At 41.7% G+C, this 18,525-nt stretch overlaps 1 protein-coding gene across 1 annotated transcript in view; it reads right to left on the reverse strand.

Annotated features, from left to right (window-relative positions):
• Positions 1-18,525, reverse strand: part of LOC112553123 — a 47,257-nt gene that overhangs the window by 26,125 nt on the left and 2,607 nt on the right. The window contains 2 exon segments of the mRNA XM_025220147.1: positions 13,687-13,870; positions 15,286-15,479. Coding sequence (XP_025075932.1) covers positions 13,687-13,870; positions 15,286-15,423 — 322 coding nt within the window. The 5' untranslated portion in view covers positions 15,424-15,479.

Raw genomic sequence — 18,525 nt, forward strand, 5'->3', positions numbered from 1 at the left:
TGGAAACCAACTTGTTTTCTGGACTAACAGTCGGGGGTTGTGTGCCTCCCACATGTCGGACATCCCCATGAGAACTGATGGCGAGTTTACTCTCGACACGGTCCGTGCAAATGCTGCCAGTCCCTCCAGTGCTCGTGTCAATTTTCCACATAATTCGAGAATCCTTTATTATTATTATTTGTATTTTATTTTTTTCCGGCGTGCAGCAATTCTGAACACATTATTGGTTGTTAATGGCGAGACGGAATACGCAGAATTATTATTCAAATCCCTTCGATTATTGCCATAGAAACGTGCTGCGTTCATTACTTCCATGCCTCTGTATGTAGTATGACTACAAACTACAGAAAACGCAAAATGTGTCAATTAAACAAAGAGCTTGATATTGTTTGAATTTTGTTGATGACCAATCCATGTCTGACCCTTTCTGGGGATAAGAAAACTTCGCTTCTTATGTTGTTACGAGTTAGTGACCCCTGGCTATGCCCGTAGTAAATAAGAAAACCTGTTTGAAAGTTATTTATTTACCTACTCAGTTTATCATCTCTTGTTAATAATGTGAAAACAATGTCAACGCGATTTAAAAAGTGGAAATCCATGATTGATCAGAGTTAGCTTGATGCACGGCCAAGCCCTCCGCTCTTTCCATTTTATTTTTTAGTGAGACTTGCATCCGAGAATATCTCAAGGCTGCTTTCATCTTCATGGCTTGCACATGTGGTTGATAGTGGAGGGAGACCTGGGTGTCTTTGCAACAAGTTAAGCTCACTTTAAAGGACAATATTTCCATTTTTCTAATGCTTTCGGGAAGCCTTTAAAAAGTCTACAGACCAAGCAATTCATATAGTCCTCGTTTTTTACCTGTTCCAGACCACCGAAAATGGCATCAAACTTCCTTTTCATGTCTATATATATATATTTCTCGATCCTACGATTTTCAAGAAAATGATTTTTAACTCCTGGCGGATTTTCCTAAAGCTCAACGTAAAAACATCTTGATGAAACGAATTTTTAATGAAATGTTCGAGATAAAGAACTCTTGTAACTCCATCCTGCACATTCTTAATCACATTCTGGAACATTCTCAACAGTGTCGAATCACTCAGCTAATAACACTCAGCAAGTATTCTTTTACGGTAATAAAATGGTCAAAGGTGACATCCTGTGGTACTCTCCAATCTTTAAAGTGTCTGGGTCCTCGAGGTCAATAGCGGATAAGAGGATGAGACCAAGGATAAATCAGTCAGCCCAGCACTTGACAATGGAGTTGAACCAAGTCACAGGAGCCATCAGCAAGGTCCATGGCTTCCCTAACATCAGTTTACTTCTCTGATTCCTTGCAGGCCATGTTGATGAGGACCTTCTGCAAGACTTGCATCTGGCAGTTGGTCTTTCGTGGTTCTGATGATACGAAGATCCAGGGGCTGGAAGCAGGGTAGTTTGAAGCAGGTACTCGAGGTGTTCTCTGAGGGAGGCAGAAGTTGTGGACAAAGCATTTATCGATCATGAAAAACTCTTTTGCTTCTGAAGCTTCATGCTTCAGCAACCACCTTTGAAAATGCTGCTGGGTCATCTAACTTTTCTGTTCGCTTCACAGTCACAAGAGAAAAAAGTCTATAAACAATGTCGTCAGCAGGAGATTCAGTTGCTGCGTGCTTGCAGCACATCAGCACCGACAGGCAAAGCTTGAATGTCTGTCCTCCCGACAAGCATCACTTGTCACAAAGTGCGACTGGGATAGCAGGTGATGGAAAATCGCAGTTTGGTTTGTATTCCAAATGTCTTCATCGGTGTGTGATAAGAGGATTTTCTAGGTTTCGACTAATTGCCATTCATTCATCTGTTACTTCTCTGAACCTATCGAGAAAAATTCTCCTTGTCCGAGGAATGCTGCACGTTGTATAATTTTTTCTTGTAAAATTGAGCCACTCACTGATTCTTTGAATCAAACAAAAGGAGATTTTTAAAACTCTTCGTGTAGAGCAGTCTTCATCTTCTTTTATTGTGGTGCTGTGCTGCTCCCCCGTAGTCTTGCTTCAGTTTGAAGAACCGTTGATAGAGTGGATTGTACAATGTTGAACTCGTCAACCCCATCTTCCCCATCAGCTGCAGAGACGATCTGAGTTTTCTCTTCCCACATCAACTGGAGCCGCTTGTTTAAAGCTTAGCTCCCTGTTGTCTCATAAGGACGACCGTTATTTTAACCCTCTTGCAGTAGACAATACTTTCTAGAAGCTTGGTGTAGCTGAATGGAACATCAAGTGAGGGTTAGGGTTCAGATCCCGACGCTTCACACGAGGCAGGTCGCCGCCCGACAAATCCTCTTCCCACTTTGAGCACTTTGTGTAGTTGCTACACTGGCAAATGGAATTAGCATCCCAGAAAAGTTCGTTCCAACGGAATTTAAAGAAAAATCTCTTTTGACTTGAATTTAGTTTGAAGTTTTAGTTATGTTAAAGAAATTGTTATATTGAAATTCTTTTTATTGATTTTACATGTTAAGCTGTATGAGAATTTCCAGGAAAAATTGGTTTTATCGAGATTCTACCTGTGTAGCTTACTTTCTCGCTTGTCCGAATGGGTTCGCTATATCGAGGTTAGACCCGGGTATGTATGGGTAGATAAGGGCAGCGTATCTTTGAGGTTAGTAAGTTTGAAGCACCTTGTTCGGGGTTGTTCGGACATGGGTCGCATCTCGCAAGGACTAGCCATTAACCTTCATGACATTTAGTTATTCGATCTGTTGGGTCTTGATGTGGATGCTTGTGTGAAATGTCGACCCTTTACTACACGTACACAGCAAAGTGAACACTAGAACCTTTTCCAAACGACAGAAAAAAGTGAATTAGCCACTGAGAAAAATAAAACACACTTAACATTAACAGTACATCCACATTTTTCTAAAGTATTTCTCTTCTGTCAGCTTGCCTCATCGGAAATAACAGACAATAAAGACGATGAATTCTTTATTACCTGGGGGCAACCGACACAACATAATCAACAAGTTCAAGCGTGGTTTGTAAACAAGTTGAATTAATAATTTTGATTTATTTGTGATTTTTATTTTAAACTCTAGACTTGCTGTTTTAATTTTGAGTAGTGTGAATAAACATAAATCGCAAATCATAGAAGCTTTTGATTTGTTTATTACTTTTCTGTGAGCAGCTTTCTTGTGGAGGCTTACACGGCTAACGGTTAATATTTTATGAGTTTGAAATGTCACTGAGACAACGAGGTAAAAGCGAGATGAAGTTGCTTTTGTCAAAATGATGTAAGGAGGCCATTAGGATGATACTTTTGTATACTTAAACATGAGAATGTCAAAACTCGACAGACATCTGTGAATACATATTTTATGTGCATCGAGCATTGTCAACGGCGTGTCACATCCTCTGTAGTTTGTTATCAATCTTGCTAGAAATATTTACTATCCTGTGATATGAATGGCCCTGTACTAAAGGCTTGGACTCGTACAGCCACTTTCTGTAACTGTAAGGGTACTGGATGTAGTAAATAGTGACCCACACTGTAAAACACTGATACACCCTAAAATATAGTCTGATAACTGTGGTCAACGAAAATAAAGTCAAATTAAAAAATGGAAATATACAAATAGCTAATTATTAAAACTCGCTCCAATTATGTCAAGAGCAGTCAAGTCAGGTTTCTGCTAAAATTAGTTTCTTTCAGGTGTGTGTGTGAGAGAGAGAAAGGAAAGACAGACAGGCAAAAGGAAAGACAAAAAATATCTACTCAGTGAAGGTTAAACCATATGAACAGAGAGATAGAGAGGAAGAGAGACACAGGCCAGGTTAAGTGTATTGAAGGTTTAAGGTCATAAAGAGAGGCAGAGTGACAAAGTCCTTAGGGAACTGAGCAAGAATAACTGCAGTTAGCTTCAAGTCAGCAAAGCCACTCTCTCTTTGAACCAGAAAACCAATAAAATTAAATGTAAAGCCCTAAGCAAAACTTGCCTTCTTCTGCAGAATTTTGAAGAGTTCTGGTAATGTGATCAGTAAGATTGAATATACGTACACACACACACATACAAATTAACACCATATACACATATAAAACAACTGGCTTGAATGCAAACAAATTTGTGAAAGGCTGAGAGACAGAGATGCTGACCTACAGAACAACAGAAGTGCCGTGTCTCACTCTGTTAAAAGCTGTGAGCAAACACAAGAACCTGATCTCATGCACACACACACCCACAGCTCCCAGAGTCGTGCTCCGTGGCTGCACCAGGAGCAGCTTCTCCAGGTTCCACAATATTCATGTGCAAACACTCTGCTGAATGACTTGCATGCACAATACCAAAACCGGATTGGAAACAGGAATCCCAACCAAACATTTACCTTCCCAAACACAGCCAACAAGCAGATAAGGGCAGTCTGATGAACAAGTAGACATGTCGGCGTTTGATGGAGAGAAAAGAAGCCTAAAGCTTTTAACAGGATTTTTTTCAAAAAGTTTAAAGAAAAAAAAAATCTTACTTTTGACGTCCAGCTTCGTCTCCTCGAAACATTTTCTGTCCTTGTCCTTGTCCTTGCCCTTGCTGCGCAGGCTGCCCGAGGCACGTGACGGGGCAGGGTTAAGGCTCTTGGGGCATTGGCCAGAGGTCAAGAGCGGGCAGTCGCTGTCGCACTGGTGGAGGTCGTCCAGGGAAATGTTGTCCCCGTCGTTGACGTTGTCGAACATGCCTGTGGAGCTCCGACGTTCTCCCGTCCCCGGCCACAGGTAACCCGCCACCTTCCAGATCATTGGGGTTCCCTCACCTCTCCCCCCACTCGGGCCACCCTCATCACACGTACATCCAACCGACGGGTACGTATGCACGTCAGCCCCGTGTCAGAGGTCAAGGTGTGACCTGTCCTGTCCAGACTCAGATTAGCTGTGCGATGTTTGTCTCAGCCTCTAGGAGATATCCACGTTTTGCTGATGGCGTGTCTTCGGCGTGAAAGTCGATCCAGAAAATTTGACCTTTTGGTCCGGTGGCGAAGCCGCTTTTTCTCGGGTTAGTCCAAGAGATCATCAAAAGCTGCCCAGAAGCATTCACCCATTGACCCGTGGTTACATGACATCCACTTGGCTTTAATCTCCCAGCAGCCTTTCCGCACAAGACCTGTGATATTCCCAGAAGCACGACATCAGAGAAGGAGAGGTAAGTCACTGGGCAGAGTTACCGGAAACGACGAGCAGATGCCTCCACGTGGCCCAGATGCCTCTAGTTGTACATGACACGATCAAAGTACCTCCTGCTGAGGCCAGGAGCCAACGGATGAATGTAGGAAGAGATCATCAGGGACATGAGAACTGCAAAACAGGCGACATGGCTACATGGACCTTCCCAGCCACCTTAAAGCTCAACTCGAGTGCTTTGTGTAAAGCTGCATACATCACACCACTGCCATGGGAATGGATCCGAGTACCTTTGTGTTTAATATAACACACACGCAGCACCCTAGATGTACTCGCTATACTTTACTCCTGATTACAAACTACTTGTACTTCAATGACTGTCAAAGGAAGCAGCACTTTCCAGTTTGGTTCATTGAAATTTTCCTGTTTTCTGTTTCTTAAAGAGGCAAAGTTTCAGTTTCACTATTTAAACTCTATTTTTAACTTATTGACTATAAATATTTTTGTTTTAAAAACATGACATCTCATCAGAAAGGAGGCAATAAAACATTAAACGTCCTGCGGGCCTTTTCTCCTGACGATGTCTAGTGTCCTTTCATTAAAAACGGGAAACCTATCATTCTTTTTTCTAGCTTCACAACGCCTTGTTTACAATGTAAGATAATAAGTTTCACTTGCATCGTGAAATAAACATTAGACAGTAATGGATGAACCTGTATTTTTAATAGAAAGTTTAATAGAAACTTGTAGTAGCTCAAATAGTGACATTTATCCTCCATTAATGTTTTATTAAATATTTCCCTCAGGTTGGCATGGACAGTGGCTAGAAACTGCAGATTTTTGCATCAAGCATTTACTGTTTATACCCGTAAACAATTTATGCCTGCAAACAATTTATAAATTTTACAGTTTGGTTACCATGGTGCTGCTAATCATTCAAACGCAGACACGTGCAGCAATATCTTCCTTACAAAAGCTGTACAAAACCTAATCTGAGGTCAGTGTAAGACAAGTGTTTAGTGCAATTATGCTTTTGTCCACAATAATAGAAATGTGATAACAAACTCGGAATTTTCTTCATAATTTATCGAGTGATTTATTGAGTGACCAGAAATAGTGAAGTACAGATGTCGGTGCACCAACTGACTCATCTCTATTCATATCAACACCGGTCTGTAACTATACTCATTTCTAGGAGTGGAAACATCTTTAATCAAATACAGCTACGGGTTTAATTGTGTTGTTAACTTACTCTGGAAAATACTTTCGCTCAAGAACAGATTACTCACTGACAGCGAGGGCGCAGGTCACGAAATGCTTCACTGACGATCAAGAAGCCGATGGTGGACATCAAGTCAGTGATGACACATCTCTCACTTCACTCTCACTGCCAACATCACAGCTACAGAATACTTCATTTCTCTTGGACTTACAGCACAAATAAATACCGAAACATAGACTGGAATCGCTGATAATATTTCGGTCTGCAGGAGACGATCAGTCGGCTTCTCGACCACAAACGACACGATGTTCAGTTTGCTAACGATGGTACTCTAGAGAGCGAGAAGTGAACAGCAACTCTGCTGGCAGACGACACCCCAAGAGAACCACGTCACACAGTAAGACTTCCGCCTGGAGGTCCGTGCAGACAGAAGGCAAGAGTTTAATGAGGCCTGCTTTGCCATTCAGTCAGCCAGCTTCTGACCTCTGGCTAAGACCTGACGACGAGCTCCGTGCACTTTGTCCGCCGCCCGCCGTGCAGCTGCCGGGCGCATCGCATCTCTTGCCTCCACCTTTCTTCCTCCTTCCTTCGCCTGCAAGTCGTCTTCACCCGCCTTCTGCACGCAGGACGGGCTGGCATCGATCGGCGATGGAGGCGAGGGTACAGCACCCACGTTTGGGAACTGCTGCCACCATTCTTTTTGGCCGCGTCCTTTAGCTGGCAACTTTCTTGTGATCCTGCTTGGCTCGCTTGTTTGCTCGAGCAAATAGGCACTGGGTTTTTTTTCCTGCACGATTTACAATAGGCTGTGCGGTGTTCCACGGTTCCAACCCACTTTCTTGTCAACCAGCCGACGCTTTGCAGGTCGAGGATTGCTCGTGTCTGATTCCCCTTCACGAATTAAGGTTCTCGTCATTGGAGGCGAAGGACCAAACTATTTCTGGAGGAGAACAGGCCAGGGTGTTATACTCCTGAGAAACGACATCTTGCGCTTTCATTCCTTTACCGGAGAATTTATCAGAAGAGCCATGTGATGGTAATTTCGTCCATAACATCGTATATATATCTTTACCGATTTATTCATTTTTAGGTCGGCAGGTCTCTACTGAATTCTACATCTACACAAACAGCAAATCCATGCTGAATTATACATATCTTGGAGATTGACCAGACACTTTATACTGATCACGGTTGAATGATGTTGGTCAGATACATAATGGTTGCCATGGCATTTGCGTATTCAATATAAAGTGCACATCATGTGCCAACGGTCGATGGATGCGCCGATCTCTAAGGATTACAGAGTGAATTGATGAAGACGAGGAGAAAATATTTGTTGCTACAAAAATAACAGATTATCGTGTGCAGCTTCTTAAAGCTAGAAGTCAGAAGAATTTTTGCTGCAGAAGTGAGACCGGCCGCAGTGAACCATGACATTTATCTCTGTCCATGAATAATCACACACTCCAGGACACACGATGTCTGCACGGACCACTGCGCACACATGAACTGACTCACCGGTGACACATAACTTATATGTAAAAACACATTCCTCATTTCCATGTGATAAATTTTTGTTTCTTCTTTACGATGAAACACAAACCTATACAACTGTAGTAAGAAAATGGCACAAAGTGTGGCGATGTCTTCCTATAGACTTTCTACAAACATGAACACAAGTCAGAAGCCATCGCCACTGGAAGGAAAAACAAATCCAATCCATCAACACGAAACTGAAATTAAAAATAAACAAAACACCTTAAAGTCTTGTTTAGAACGGCAACCTGGGCAATAAGCAGCTGCCTCAGTTTTATAAGGATGTTCCTTTTGATTATATATAATGTGCCCGAAATATAAAAAAAATTGAAGATAATCGCGGAAAACCTATCAAAATAAAAAAAAAAAAATTAAGTGGTAGCCATGAAGGAACCAACACACGCGAGCCTGTACTAGCAGAGATGGTGTCAAGAGGGCAGGTGACAAAGTAACGACCGATCACCGACATTTTTTAAAAACTGGGTTGTCTGCCCTCTTCTGTGACAATGGCCTGCCCAGCCAGCGACCGATGAAGATGGACAACAGTTGAAGAACGACTAGCAGCTGGCTGGTGTTAGTCTTGGGGATGATAATGCTGCAACAACAACATTTAATTTCTGTCTGACAGTGCTGTGCCTCAGAAATGTGGTTTCTACACGTGTCTGTTACTTTATTTTGTGGATGTTGGACTTAGCAGTCCTCCAGCCCCGTGTTGCCTGTCAGCCATTGTCACGCAGGACTGACGGCCGTTACCTCCACATTAGCACACGACATGAGGCCAGGCATCGCTTTCATCTATCGGCACTTACCTTCGGGGGTAACAAGGGAGATTAGAATTAAATACATGCAATCTTTTCTAGAGGGGCTGGATAGTGTGCTTCTACAGACAATTTGATGGATGGAATCAATATTATTTATGTTTGCGAGTGGGTAGGGTGCGTGCACGTGCGCACGCGTGTTTTCTCTCTCTCTCGCTCATGCACTACACTTATATATATATTATTGATTTTATCAAATTATATTTGCGGGTGTTTGATACACCCACCCACCCCCTTATAGCTACAGAGAAAAGAGAGAGATTTGTGAAAAAAAAGATTATTTTGTGATTAGATTCACCGCCATGAAAAGTTCCTGCGAAGCAGAAAGTCAATTTGTCACGACTCGCGCGGAAATAAGTTTCTGCAGACACCAGGCCAGGAACATGTTTTGCTCTGCGAATATGATCAATGCTTTTTTTGATGTTTTTAAATGTCTTAACAACCTGCTGACTCAGGTGAATTCTTTTCATTGATTTTTTGAAATATTTTCTTGAATTTTTTTATCACAGGGAGGAAAGTTCGATTCTATGCCTTCTCTTATGTCTAAGGTCTCAACTACATCCACACTGACAGAACTCTTTGCACCTTAGTCACTTTCAAATTTGTGTAAACAACACTCAACAAATTAAGCACTAAATATATCAGGTGACAAATATCGTATATGTCTTTCCCGCAACTGAATATAAGTTTCTTGAATGTTCCAGACGAAGCATTGCCTCTACTTTAAATGTCATCCTCCATGTCTGTCCAGTGATGCAAACTCGGGAAGCTTCTTCAGAAACTATTTTCAGCATAAAAGCATCATCGGTCTTGCTAGTGATGACCAGTGGGATGTATTTCATAATGTCACATTTGTGTAGCGAGCAGAGAGGAGGACATTCTTCTTGCTTTTGTTTAAGCCTCACAGGAAAGAAGTGTAATCTGAAGCAGTAAATGAATGCTGCCATGGAAGATAGAATATTTGTCTTGTCAGTAAACAAACTATAGATGTTTTGCTTCAGATAATCGATCTCAGAGAGACAAAAGTGCGAGGACATCCGACTGTTTTTAAGGTTCAGTTCAGTCAAGATATGAGTTTTTTTTTCAAAGTCATTTGTTTTGGTTCAGCTGCCTTGGGAGAGGCAAAAAGGAAAATAATGAAAACAAATGAGACAGGGTCGGACTGAGAGGGGGGAGGGGAGAGAAAAGAAATAGTGACAAAGATAAAAAAAAGAGTATGGAGAGAGGGAAACAGAAAAATAAACACTGGCCAGTCAAAAAGATGAACTAGTCTGCTGGTGATGGAAGGACGGGGTTGTTGAGCAAACAAACTGAACAGAAGTAACAAAAAAATTAGCCTCGAGCGGTGAAAGATGGAACCTGTAGCTGAATGCAAGTCTTCTGAGGGACACAATGAAAGACACAAGATCAGAAACCAACTAGAAAGAACCACTGGATGTATCAATGGGGATACACATTCTACTTTGATACCCATTACAAGAACATTTAAAAGCAGAAGAGGAGCTCTCTGGCTGAACTCTTCTCCTCTTTGTGTATTCCATGTTTTGGGGTCAAGGAGTACGAGTGGGGGGGGGGAGATGTTTATGATAAAGGGAGTTAACAAATGGTCCTTCGATGTGGAGGTCTTAATGAAAGGTTCATCAAAAGTATCATCACATCCCGAAAAAAATTAGGAGAAAAGACTGTGGGATGGTGGTTCCCTTGAGTAAACTAAATTCGATCAGTACACAGCAGATATGCTCTCGTCTTTACATACATCTCCCTCCCACACCTCATTCCATTTGGCACCAGCGACTGTCCTTCACCGTTGGCAGAATGCCATGTTCATCCTGTCCAGAAGTTTCTCGCTCACCACCCACTCGCACAGTTCATTGTGTGGAAGTTTTTGTAGTCGTTGTGAAGGCAGGTGAGCGGCTGTACACTGCATCCTTTGAAGATCCCCCTCATAGATTTTGCCAGCTTCTGCCACATGTTGCTCGCCTGCACTCAGCCTCCTCCGCATCTTGCAATCATGGCTTGCTTGACATAGTGTTTGAGTACACGCGACTGATGCACACATGCGTTTGTATGTCTGAAAGCTTACATACTGTGGGTGGATGGGCGTGGGTAGGTCTAAGGACCTGTTAACAGCATTGCAATAGCTTACTATCTGTTCTGTTTCCATTAATTTGAGAGACTTTACCTGATGGACAGAAACGCACGTGTTCATCTTTGAACTTTAACGAGGCTCTCAGGCTAATCGTCATCCCGCTAAGTGCGCTTTGCACAATCTTTTTCCATTTCTCGGGAAAGATTTTTTCCTTTGGACTTGTCAATATTCTTTTATCTCGCTGTCCATAGAGCTATTCCGCAGAATTGACTATTATACAGAACTAATTATGAGGTTTCAATACACTCCTATTCTGTTCTGCAAATAGAACAGGGAATCCAGTTCACTTATTAGCAGCGCTCAATCATTCACTTTAGCAATCAATTTAATGTAAATGAACCCCAGCAAAATGAAAGAAACCCAGAAAGCGAAAACAAATCAAATTAAAAGGATGTCATATGCTGTTTGTTATCAAATATTTGTCGGTTTTCTCAATGGTTATGTTATTACAATGTAAACATTTGCCATGCATAGTTCATTTTGACAGTACATTCGTCCTTCTCTGACTGTTTCTCGTTCATATCTCCATCCTGTGAAATGTTTCACACAAAGCCGTCGATCACTATTGTGAATTTATTTAAGTTATGATTTCATTTCCTTCTAAAATTTCGGAAATAAAAGGGTTCTCGTTGTTTACCTAATGTTTTTATGTTTTTATTGACCAATTTCTAAACATTAAACCCATTTGACAAATGCTTGGCTTCTGGTCAATATACGATGCATTTCCCCAAAAAGATTCAAATTTTGGCGAAATAAGAGAAAGTTCCAGAGAAAAGGCCGCACTGATGGTTCTCAAAGTCAACCTCACATAAAAACTCTAGTAGAAGAAAACTTACTCTCCAACTGAAGGTTTGGAGGACAGTCCTCCCCATCGTCTCATCTACCTAGAGGACACAAACAAATCTGTCGTCGGCCCACAGTGGATCAATAAAAAGTTGATGCTGACCTCCCTGAACCACAATACGAACTGTTATCGATCTGTCGGCGGCGAGGACCAAAGGCGGCGCGCGCAGGGAAAGTGTGTGAAAGCGACACGGCTGATTACAAAAGGAGATCGATATGACAGATCGGCCTCCTTCTCCTGACAACTTACAGGCTCATCGATAAACAAATCTGACAGACAGCTGAATACTGAATACAGCTGAAAAAGGTGGGGAGGAAGCCTCTTCGTCTTTTATCTTGTAAATGGCGACGCTGTACAACATGGTTTGCTGTATTTTCTCCTGAATAATAAACTTTACACTTAGAGTGTAAGCTGATGATACTGATGTAAACAGATATGTGTATTCCCACTCCTCTCCCATCTCCTCAAGCAGGTACATTCCCGTTTCAAACATATATAGAGAGAATCGACCGTAAGTGGTTCAGATCCCATTACGGGCACATATTTTTTTCTGTACGTGGATTCTATTTAATTGCTTCGCCATGATAAAGCATTAGCTGCTGAATCGATACAGAACCCTGATCCTGCTCCCAGCATACCACACACTTTAAAATACATAATAAACATTTTTATTATTGTTGTCATTGTTACTATTAGTAAGAAACAAAGGGAGTAACAGACAAGGCATGGGAGGGGAAAGTCTTGTATTCCACGAAGCATCTCTCTGACGATGCCAGTCATGGTGGCAAATACTTGGTAAGTCTGCGGACCGACCTGAACTGTGAGTGCCAGTGTGACTGGGTGTGTATGTCAGTGCCTCTTCATTGTGTGTGTGTTTGAGAAAGAGAGAGAGAAAAAGAGAGACTGTATGTTTGTGTATTTTATGTGTTTGATTGTACGTGCACGCGCGCGTGTGTAACCTGACGTGAAATTATCTATAAATTTAATGTCATACTGCCATAGATATTGTTAGCATAAAATTGCTATTTCATTTTGTTTTCGATGAAAGAATTGTTAGAGTTCATGAACTTTTATAAGGAGCGAATGACTGTCAGTGCTCACAGACGGAATGAGAAAATCGTGCTGACAAGCGGGAGGATGGATTGACATTTTACCCCGAGCCTGGAATGAAAGCTGTATTGTAAAAGACAGGTCAAACTTGTTTTCGACAAAAGGTTATTTCAGGTCTTATGACCATAAAATAAATCATTATTTGATAATAATACGCATAGGAACATAAACGTCAAGTAAAAGACTTTATGCGGATACCCATATTTACTACTCCCCGTGTTGTTTCATTTTAGGACGAATAAAATATGTCGTTAGGACCATGTCTCCCTTGGCAATCTGGCATTGTACCTCTTTTTATCGTGCAGTTCAACACAAATCTCGGGTGAAACAGATGACTGTCGCATGTCTTGCTACGGCAAATGGCAGCTGTTGTCAATGTGTATTTTACGGACGTCCTGCCTTTACTAAGTGAGTTTCTATTGGCTTAACCTGTCGTCGTCAGTTGAAAGCTCAGGGATCTTCTCAAAGAGAAGATAAAAAGGAGTGTGCATTTTCCGAGTTCAACAATAACTAGATAACTTTGTACTGCCCGCTAATGTTAGAAGTATCAAAATGTCTTGGAATAAAAAAGGTTCCTCACTTTTGCTTTACATGAACACATTTCACAGACATGGTAACAACAGCATCATAGACCTACTCGCCGCCATTGCAGAAAAATTTCGAAAAGGGGAAGAAGTTGGTGAAGTCGAGTTACGTCTGCTTCGCTCTGTCAATACCCTTAGTCCTAAACCCTAACACTAAGTCCTACCTAGTTAATCCCTGCAAATGTGACATTTCTGATTGGACAGCTTGTATGTCAGTCTGTTCGTGTGGCGCTACACTGCATTGGTGTAGACATGAAGTCTACTTGCTGTCTACTTACTGTGGCTGAGGTAGGGGACAGCAAGATTGTCCTTGTCCACCCCTGACAGGGAGTAGCTGTAGCTGCCCCGGCGATAGGATACGAACCCTGGAAAGGTTGGTTCACTCGGCGACCAGATGGGATCCACAGGAGATGGCGCCCGCGGGAAGAGGGAAGCAGCATCGTGCGCAAAGGCAGGGTTATCCTGAAACACGAAGGGTATACATCGGAGATAGCAGGCTTTTGTTGGATATGAATCTGCTTAAGAAGGGAGGGTTGGTGAGAAGGAAACTCCCCTGACTCCCAAACATCAATGTTGTAAATACATCGTTCTCTGATTATGACTTCAGTAGGAACAAGTTAATTATGCACAAAGCAGAGACTGAAATGAGAACAAACCTCGAGTTGTTGTTTTGTGAGAACGTACTTGTACCAAAGATGATATATTACAGAACAAAGATCTTTATTAAACATATAGTCTAGCAAGCGGTTATCTCCCTTAGTTTGTCCATGCTTGAGTCGTACATTTACTACTAGTGACCTTCACAGCTCACATTGTTCCACACAAGAGTATATATTATCATGCAATTTGTGTTATCGTTTGGGTCTGTACATTTGCTTTTTGATATAGTTGTTTGATACTTTTCTACACATTTTTCCTGACTTTAGACACTTTAATATCCTAGTTTTGTTCTTTTGTTCTTTTTTTCTTTTTTTCTTTTTAAATTTGTTTTTGTGAGCTTAAGATTTTTTAGATTCGTTTACTGCAATATCCATAAAAGCAGATTAAGAGATGATGAAATAAAATCACACACACACACACGCAGTGCGAACAGAATTTTGTTGGCGTGGTGTTTAATTTACAGGGGCCCATATTTGAAAACTGTGGAGGCGGCCTTTAATATATATATATTATAAGAAATATCTGATGCACACTGAATCACTGTGCATCAAATCAGTATAGTACTTGGCATAGCAACTTCACTTCTGAATATCCGGATAACTTTTAGTGACGATATGAAAGGTCTAACTGAGATATCGCTGAAGATCATTGATAGAAGGAAGAGGTCTTTAACTACTCCTTTTGTGCAAGAAGAAAGAATTCTGACGGAATTTATAATGAATGAATTGAGAGATACACATATTGTATAGGTTATTTTTGTGAACTGCTAAAAACCTGTCAAAGTGCAGTAAATATATTCATCAGCAATAACAGCAAACTGAGTAAAAGTAAATTTATTCCTTTACCTCCCTCGGGTTTGCTACAAGAAAACTAAGAAAAATAATATTTTGAAACTGTGTTTTATTGTTGCCTTCACTATATGTTTATACATCACATTGTTTTAACACAACATTATTTTGTGTCAACCGCGCGATATGTTTAGCAACTTGTTCAGATTGTAGTTACTGCCAGCTGTGGGGACAATTCAGGGGAAGTAATGCAGAAAAGTGAGTGATTGAGTTCAGTCAGATTACTTCCCATGATTTGCTGTTTATTTGCTACAACCACATCGACAACCAAAGTTTCCCTTTCGCTATGTCTACATCAGGATAAGGAGGGTAAGAATACAACTTTTCCAAGAAAGCACTTCAAGTGAGGCTTATGTAATCATTGCCCACCTGTCCACCCCGATAAGGAGGCGAGTCGGGTGCCTTGGTGATGAGGTCTTCCTGAGAACCCATTGGCACATGCGGATGGGTCACCTCGATTTTCGGGGTATCCTTGGTGGGAGATCGAATGTCGAGAGCTGACTCCATGGTCGCACTCTTCCAACACGTGCCTGTAATCTACCTTCAGTCGGACAAAGTCTCACCTGAAATGATAGGGAAAGCAGAAAAAATAATTTAAAAAGAGAAAGAAAGATTGTCACCAGTAATACTCCACTGCAAATATATAGTGCTTGTAAACAAACTGCAAGACCTTAAAAAACAAGAGGGCAGGCTTATAAACAGAGAAGACTTTGCATACTCACTATCATATATATTTTACGATTATATGTTATATTACGATAACATTACGATATAGATGTTTATCCGTTTCCACCGTTTTATTTCCCTGTAGTGCCTGCTCTCTTCTCATCATGGAAAGACAGTCAATATTGTATTAACAGTCTTCATATAGCTACAGACAAATATTTAAGGGAAAATGTAAAAATTTGGTGCAAAGCTGCCTGGTGTTATCGACCTAAGACACTGACAATACTTTCCTCATATCGATTTATGTATCTTGCATACGCACAAAAAAATAATCAGATACTGTTGTCAAAAATCGGTTCTTGTCTGTCTAGGCACATGACAGTTCCAGACAGATTGATTTCCAACAGAGTATCTGAAGTAAACACCTTGACTCCTGTACACCCTGTACTCATGACTGGGCTGAGCAGTGTCTGTTCTTCAAATCGATTTGAGATTTAGTATGTGCACGAATATGATGTGGTGATTAAAAAGCATCTAGAAGTATATTAATGTAGGTAGCGGTCGGTTAGAGGACTGCCGGAAGGCAAGTAGATCGATACTCATGTGGCGCAAAGCACTTTCCCAGTCCACCCAGCCATCGGCAATGGGTACTTGACTCCAGAAGGTGATTCAGCGAAAAACAGGAAATGGACACCTTCCATAAAGCGGACCCCAAGAAAGTCTCGAGCACCTCACTTCCCAAAGACATAAAAAAGGTTAGGGGAGGATCTTTTATCGTCGTTTAATAGATGAAACTCTGATCGTTGGCTGGCTGGTTGGTCTGAATGGCTGGATTACAAATAAAATGAACAAGTTAATGGTTGATGTAGAGGGGTGGGAGTAAGTTCTTTTTTATAGCGGGTGGGGAGGAGAAGGTGAGCAAGTTAAAGCTTTGATATATGGATATGTGTATGGGGAGCAGTGGTGGGGGGGGGTGGGAAATTATCTTTAGTTCCATCACAACATCATCGGCAGAGGCGTTAAGTGCGTGTGTAAACATTACATTGTTACATAACTTTCTTACTTTATGTCAGTTATGATTATTTTGATGGCCATGACTTCAGTGAAGAGTCTGAGGCTTTGAGAGCTTTGTCTAGGGCCACGACACGACACTGCTGGAGGTTATGGGATTGTTTTGACAGCATCATCTCACAACAAGCTCTCGTATCTGATGCTAGTTGTATCCTCCTTTGTCGCAGGTCTAGTTAGGTGCGTGTGATGGACGGAGAATGGAAGTTAACTACACTCTCGACTACTCCGTATATACCTGTGCTCAATACGCTTTCACTAAATTGCTAATTAATAATTTTACAACTACTCGAGCCCCCAGCGTACATCCCCAATAAACGATCACGAAGCAGTTTAGTGAAAACAAGTTAATTATTGATTGAAAAAATGTCGAGAGCTTGCACAAATGTCAAATCACTAACATCAACTAAAGAAGATAAGATTATGCAAATTACTATCCTGGGTAATTATCTAGGATGTTCCGCAATCTATCTTCCTACCACTAATCCAGATATCTAGTGGGTTAAAAGAACTTTAACTACCACACATCATACGCCGTATATGTTTCCAGGCTCCACACGTGACACATCCATCCACCACTTAACTCCACTGAATGGTCTTTGCTGTCTGGAATAGAATGGTCCTTGGTGGTGTGGCACACAATTACCCTTCGTTGTCTAGAGCAAGTGTCTCTTGCTAAATAAAAATGTTCTTTGTTTATGTACACCATTGTCCTTGCTGCACGGAGGGCACTCCTGGTAAGACGCAAAAGAGATGGCGGCTACTGACCGTTGATGTTCCTTGTCTGGAACAGCTCTCCATGGTCCCAAGACACGAGACACGCTTTGGAAGGAGTTGGGAGGTGCGCTCGTGCGTGCCATCCCCTTGGAGTAGTGTGTAACCCCTTCCCTGTCATCCGAAGGTCTGAAGCTGCTACAGAGGAGAAGCAGAGCCTGGCTTTGTGACCAGAGTAATGTAGAAAGACACTTTAGAGGGTGAGTGGTTACCCTCCCGACATTCTGTCTTCAGAGTGGGCTGCACACCTCTGGGTGGGTCTCTTGTCATGTGGTGGTAGACTGGTGACAGCGGACTTAACACTTGATAAATGAGGCTTGACTTTAATCAGTCTCTCTCTCTCTCTGTGATGTGTATGCTCCAAGAGTTTGGTGGCGTAGCAGCGATCCTCACTCCATCACAATGTTAAATTGCCGGCTTAGAGTATCCATGGTTGGTCAGCCACTCTCAAACCCACACTCATCGCTTACCTGTCTACATAAATACAAGCAATCAGCCCTAACGACCTACACTTTAGACACGTGAGATGAGAATCCTCATCCCTAGAAATCGTAGCCAGCGCAACACACCCCTTGATTAATATTCAATCTCCCACCCCACGTTCCTACTTGGATACCTGAAGTTTAATCTGTTTCGATAGTGTTTTATGGGGACACGACATACCCACTTAAACACGACACTTACCCACTGCTCTACCCCCCTTGCTCTCTGGGTGAGGGCATTCTTACACAATCGGTCTCCCAGCTTTGAACATTTTCTTTTTTTTATGGAAGGTGGTATCAAATACTGGTCCACCTCAGGAATGTATGTTGCTCCCAGTTCTCTTTCAATTATAATGAACTAATTTGTAATCCATCAATACTTATCTTAATTAAATATACAGTTTTTTGCCACACGAAAACTTCTATTATAATACAAAAATTGCTCGATTGGAAATAATACTAATACTAATACTGGTTATCTGTATAAATGCAAGACTATGACTTCCGCCAGCACCCTCTGCACCACCAGCCACTTTTAATCGGTTGTACGAGGTACTCTGTGTGTGTGTGGTATGCGTATGTCTGTGTGTGGTGAACACAACAGAAACCTTACAGGCAG

The sequence above is a fragment of the Pomacea canaliculata genome, linkage group LG12 (assembly GCF_003073045.1).
Source record: "Pomacea canaliculata isolate SZHN2017 linkage group LG12, ASM307304v1, whole genome shotgun sequence".
Classification (NCBI taxonomy): Eukaryota; Metazoa; Mollusca; class Gastropoda; order Architaenioglossa; family Ampullariidae; genus Pomacea; species Pomacea canaliculata.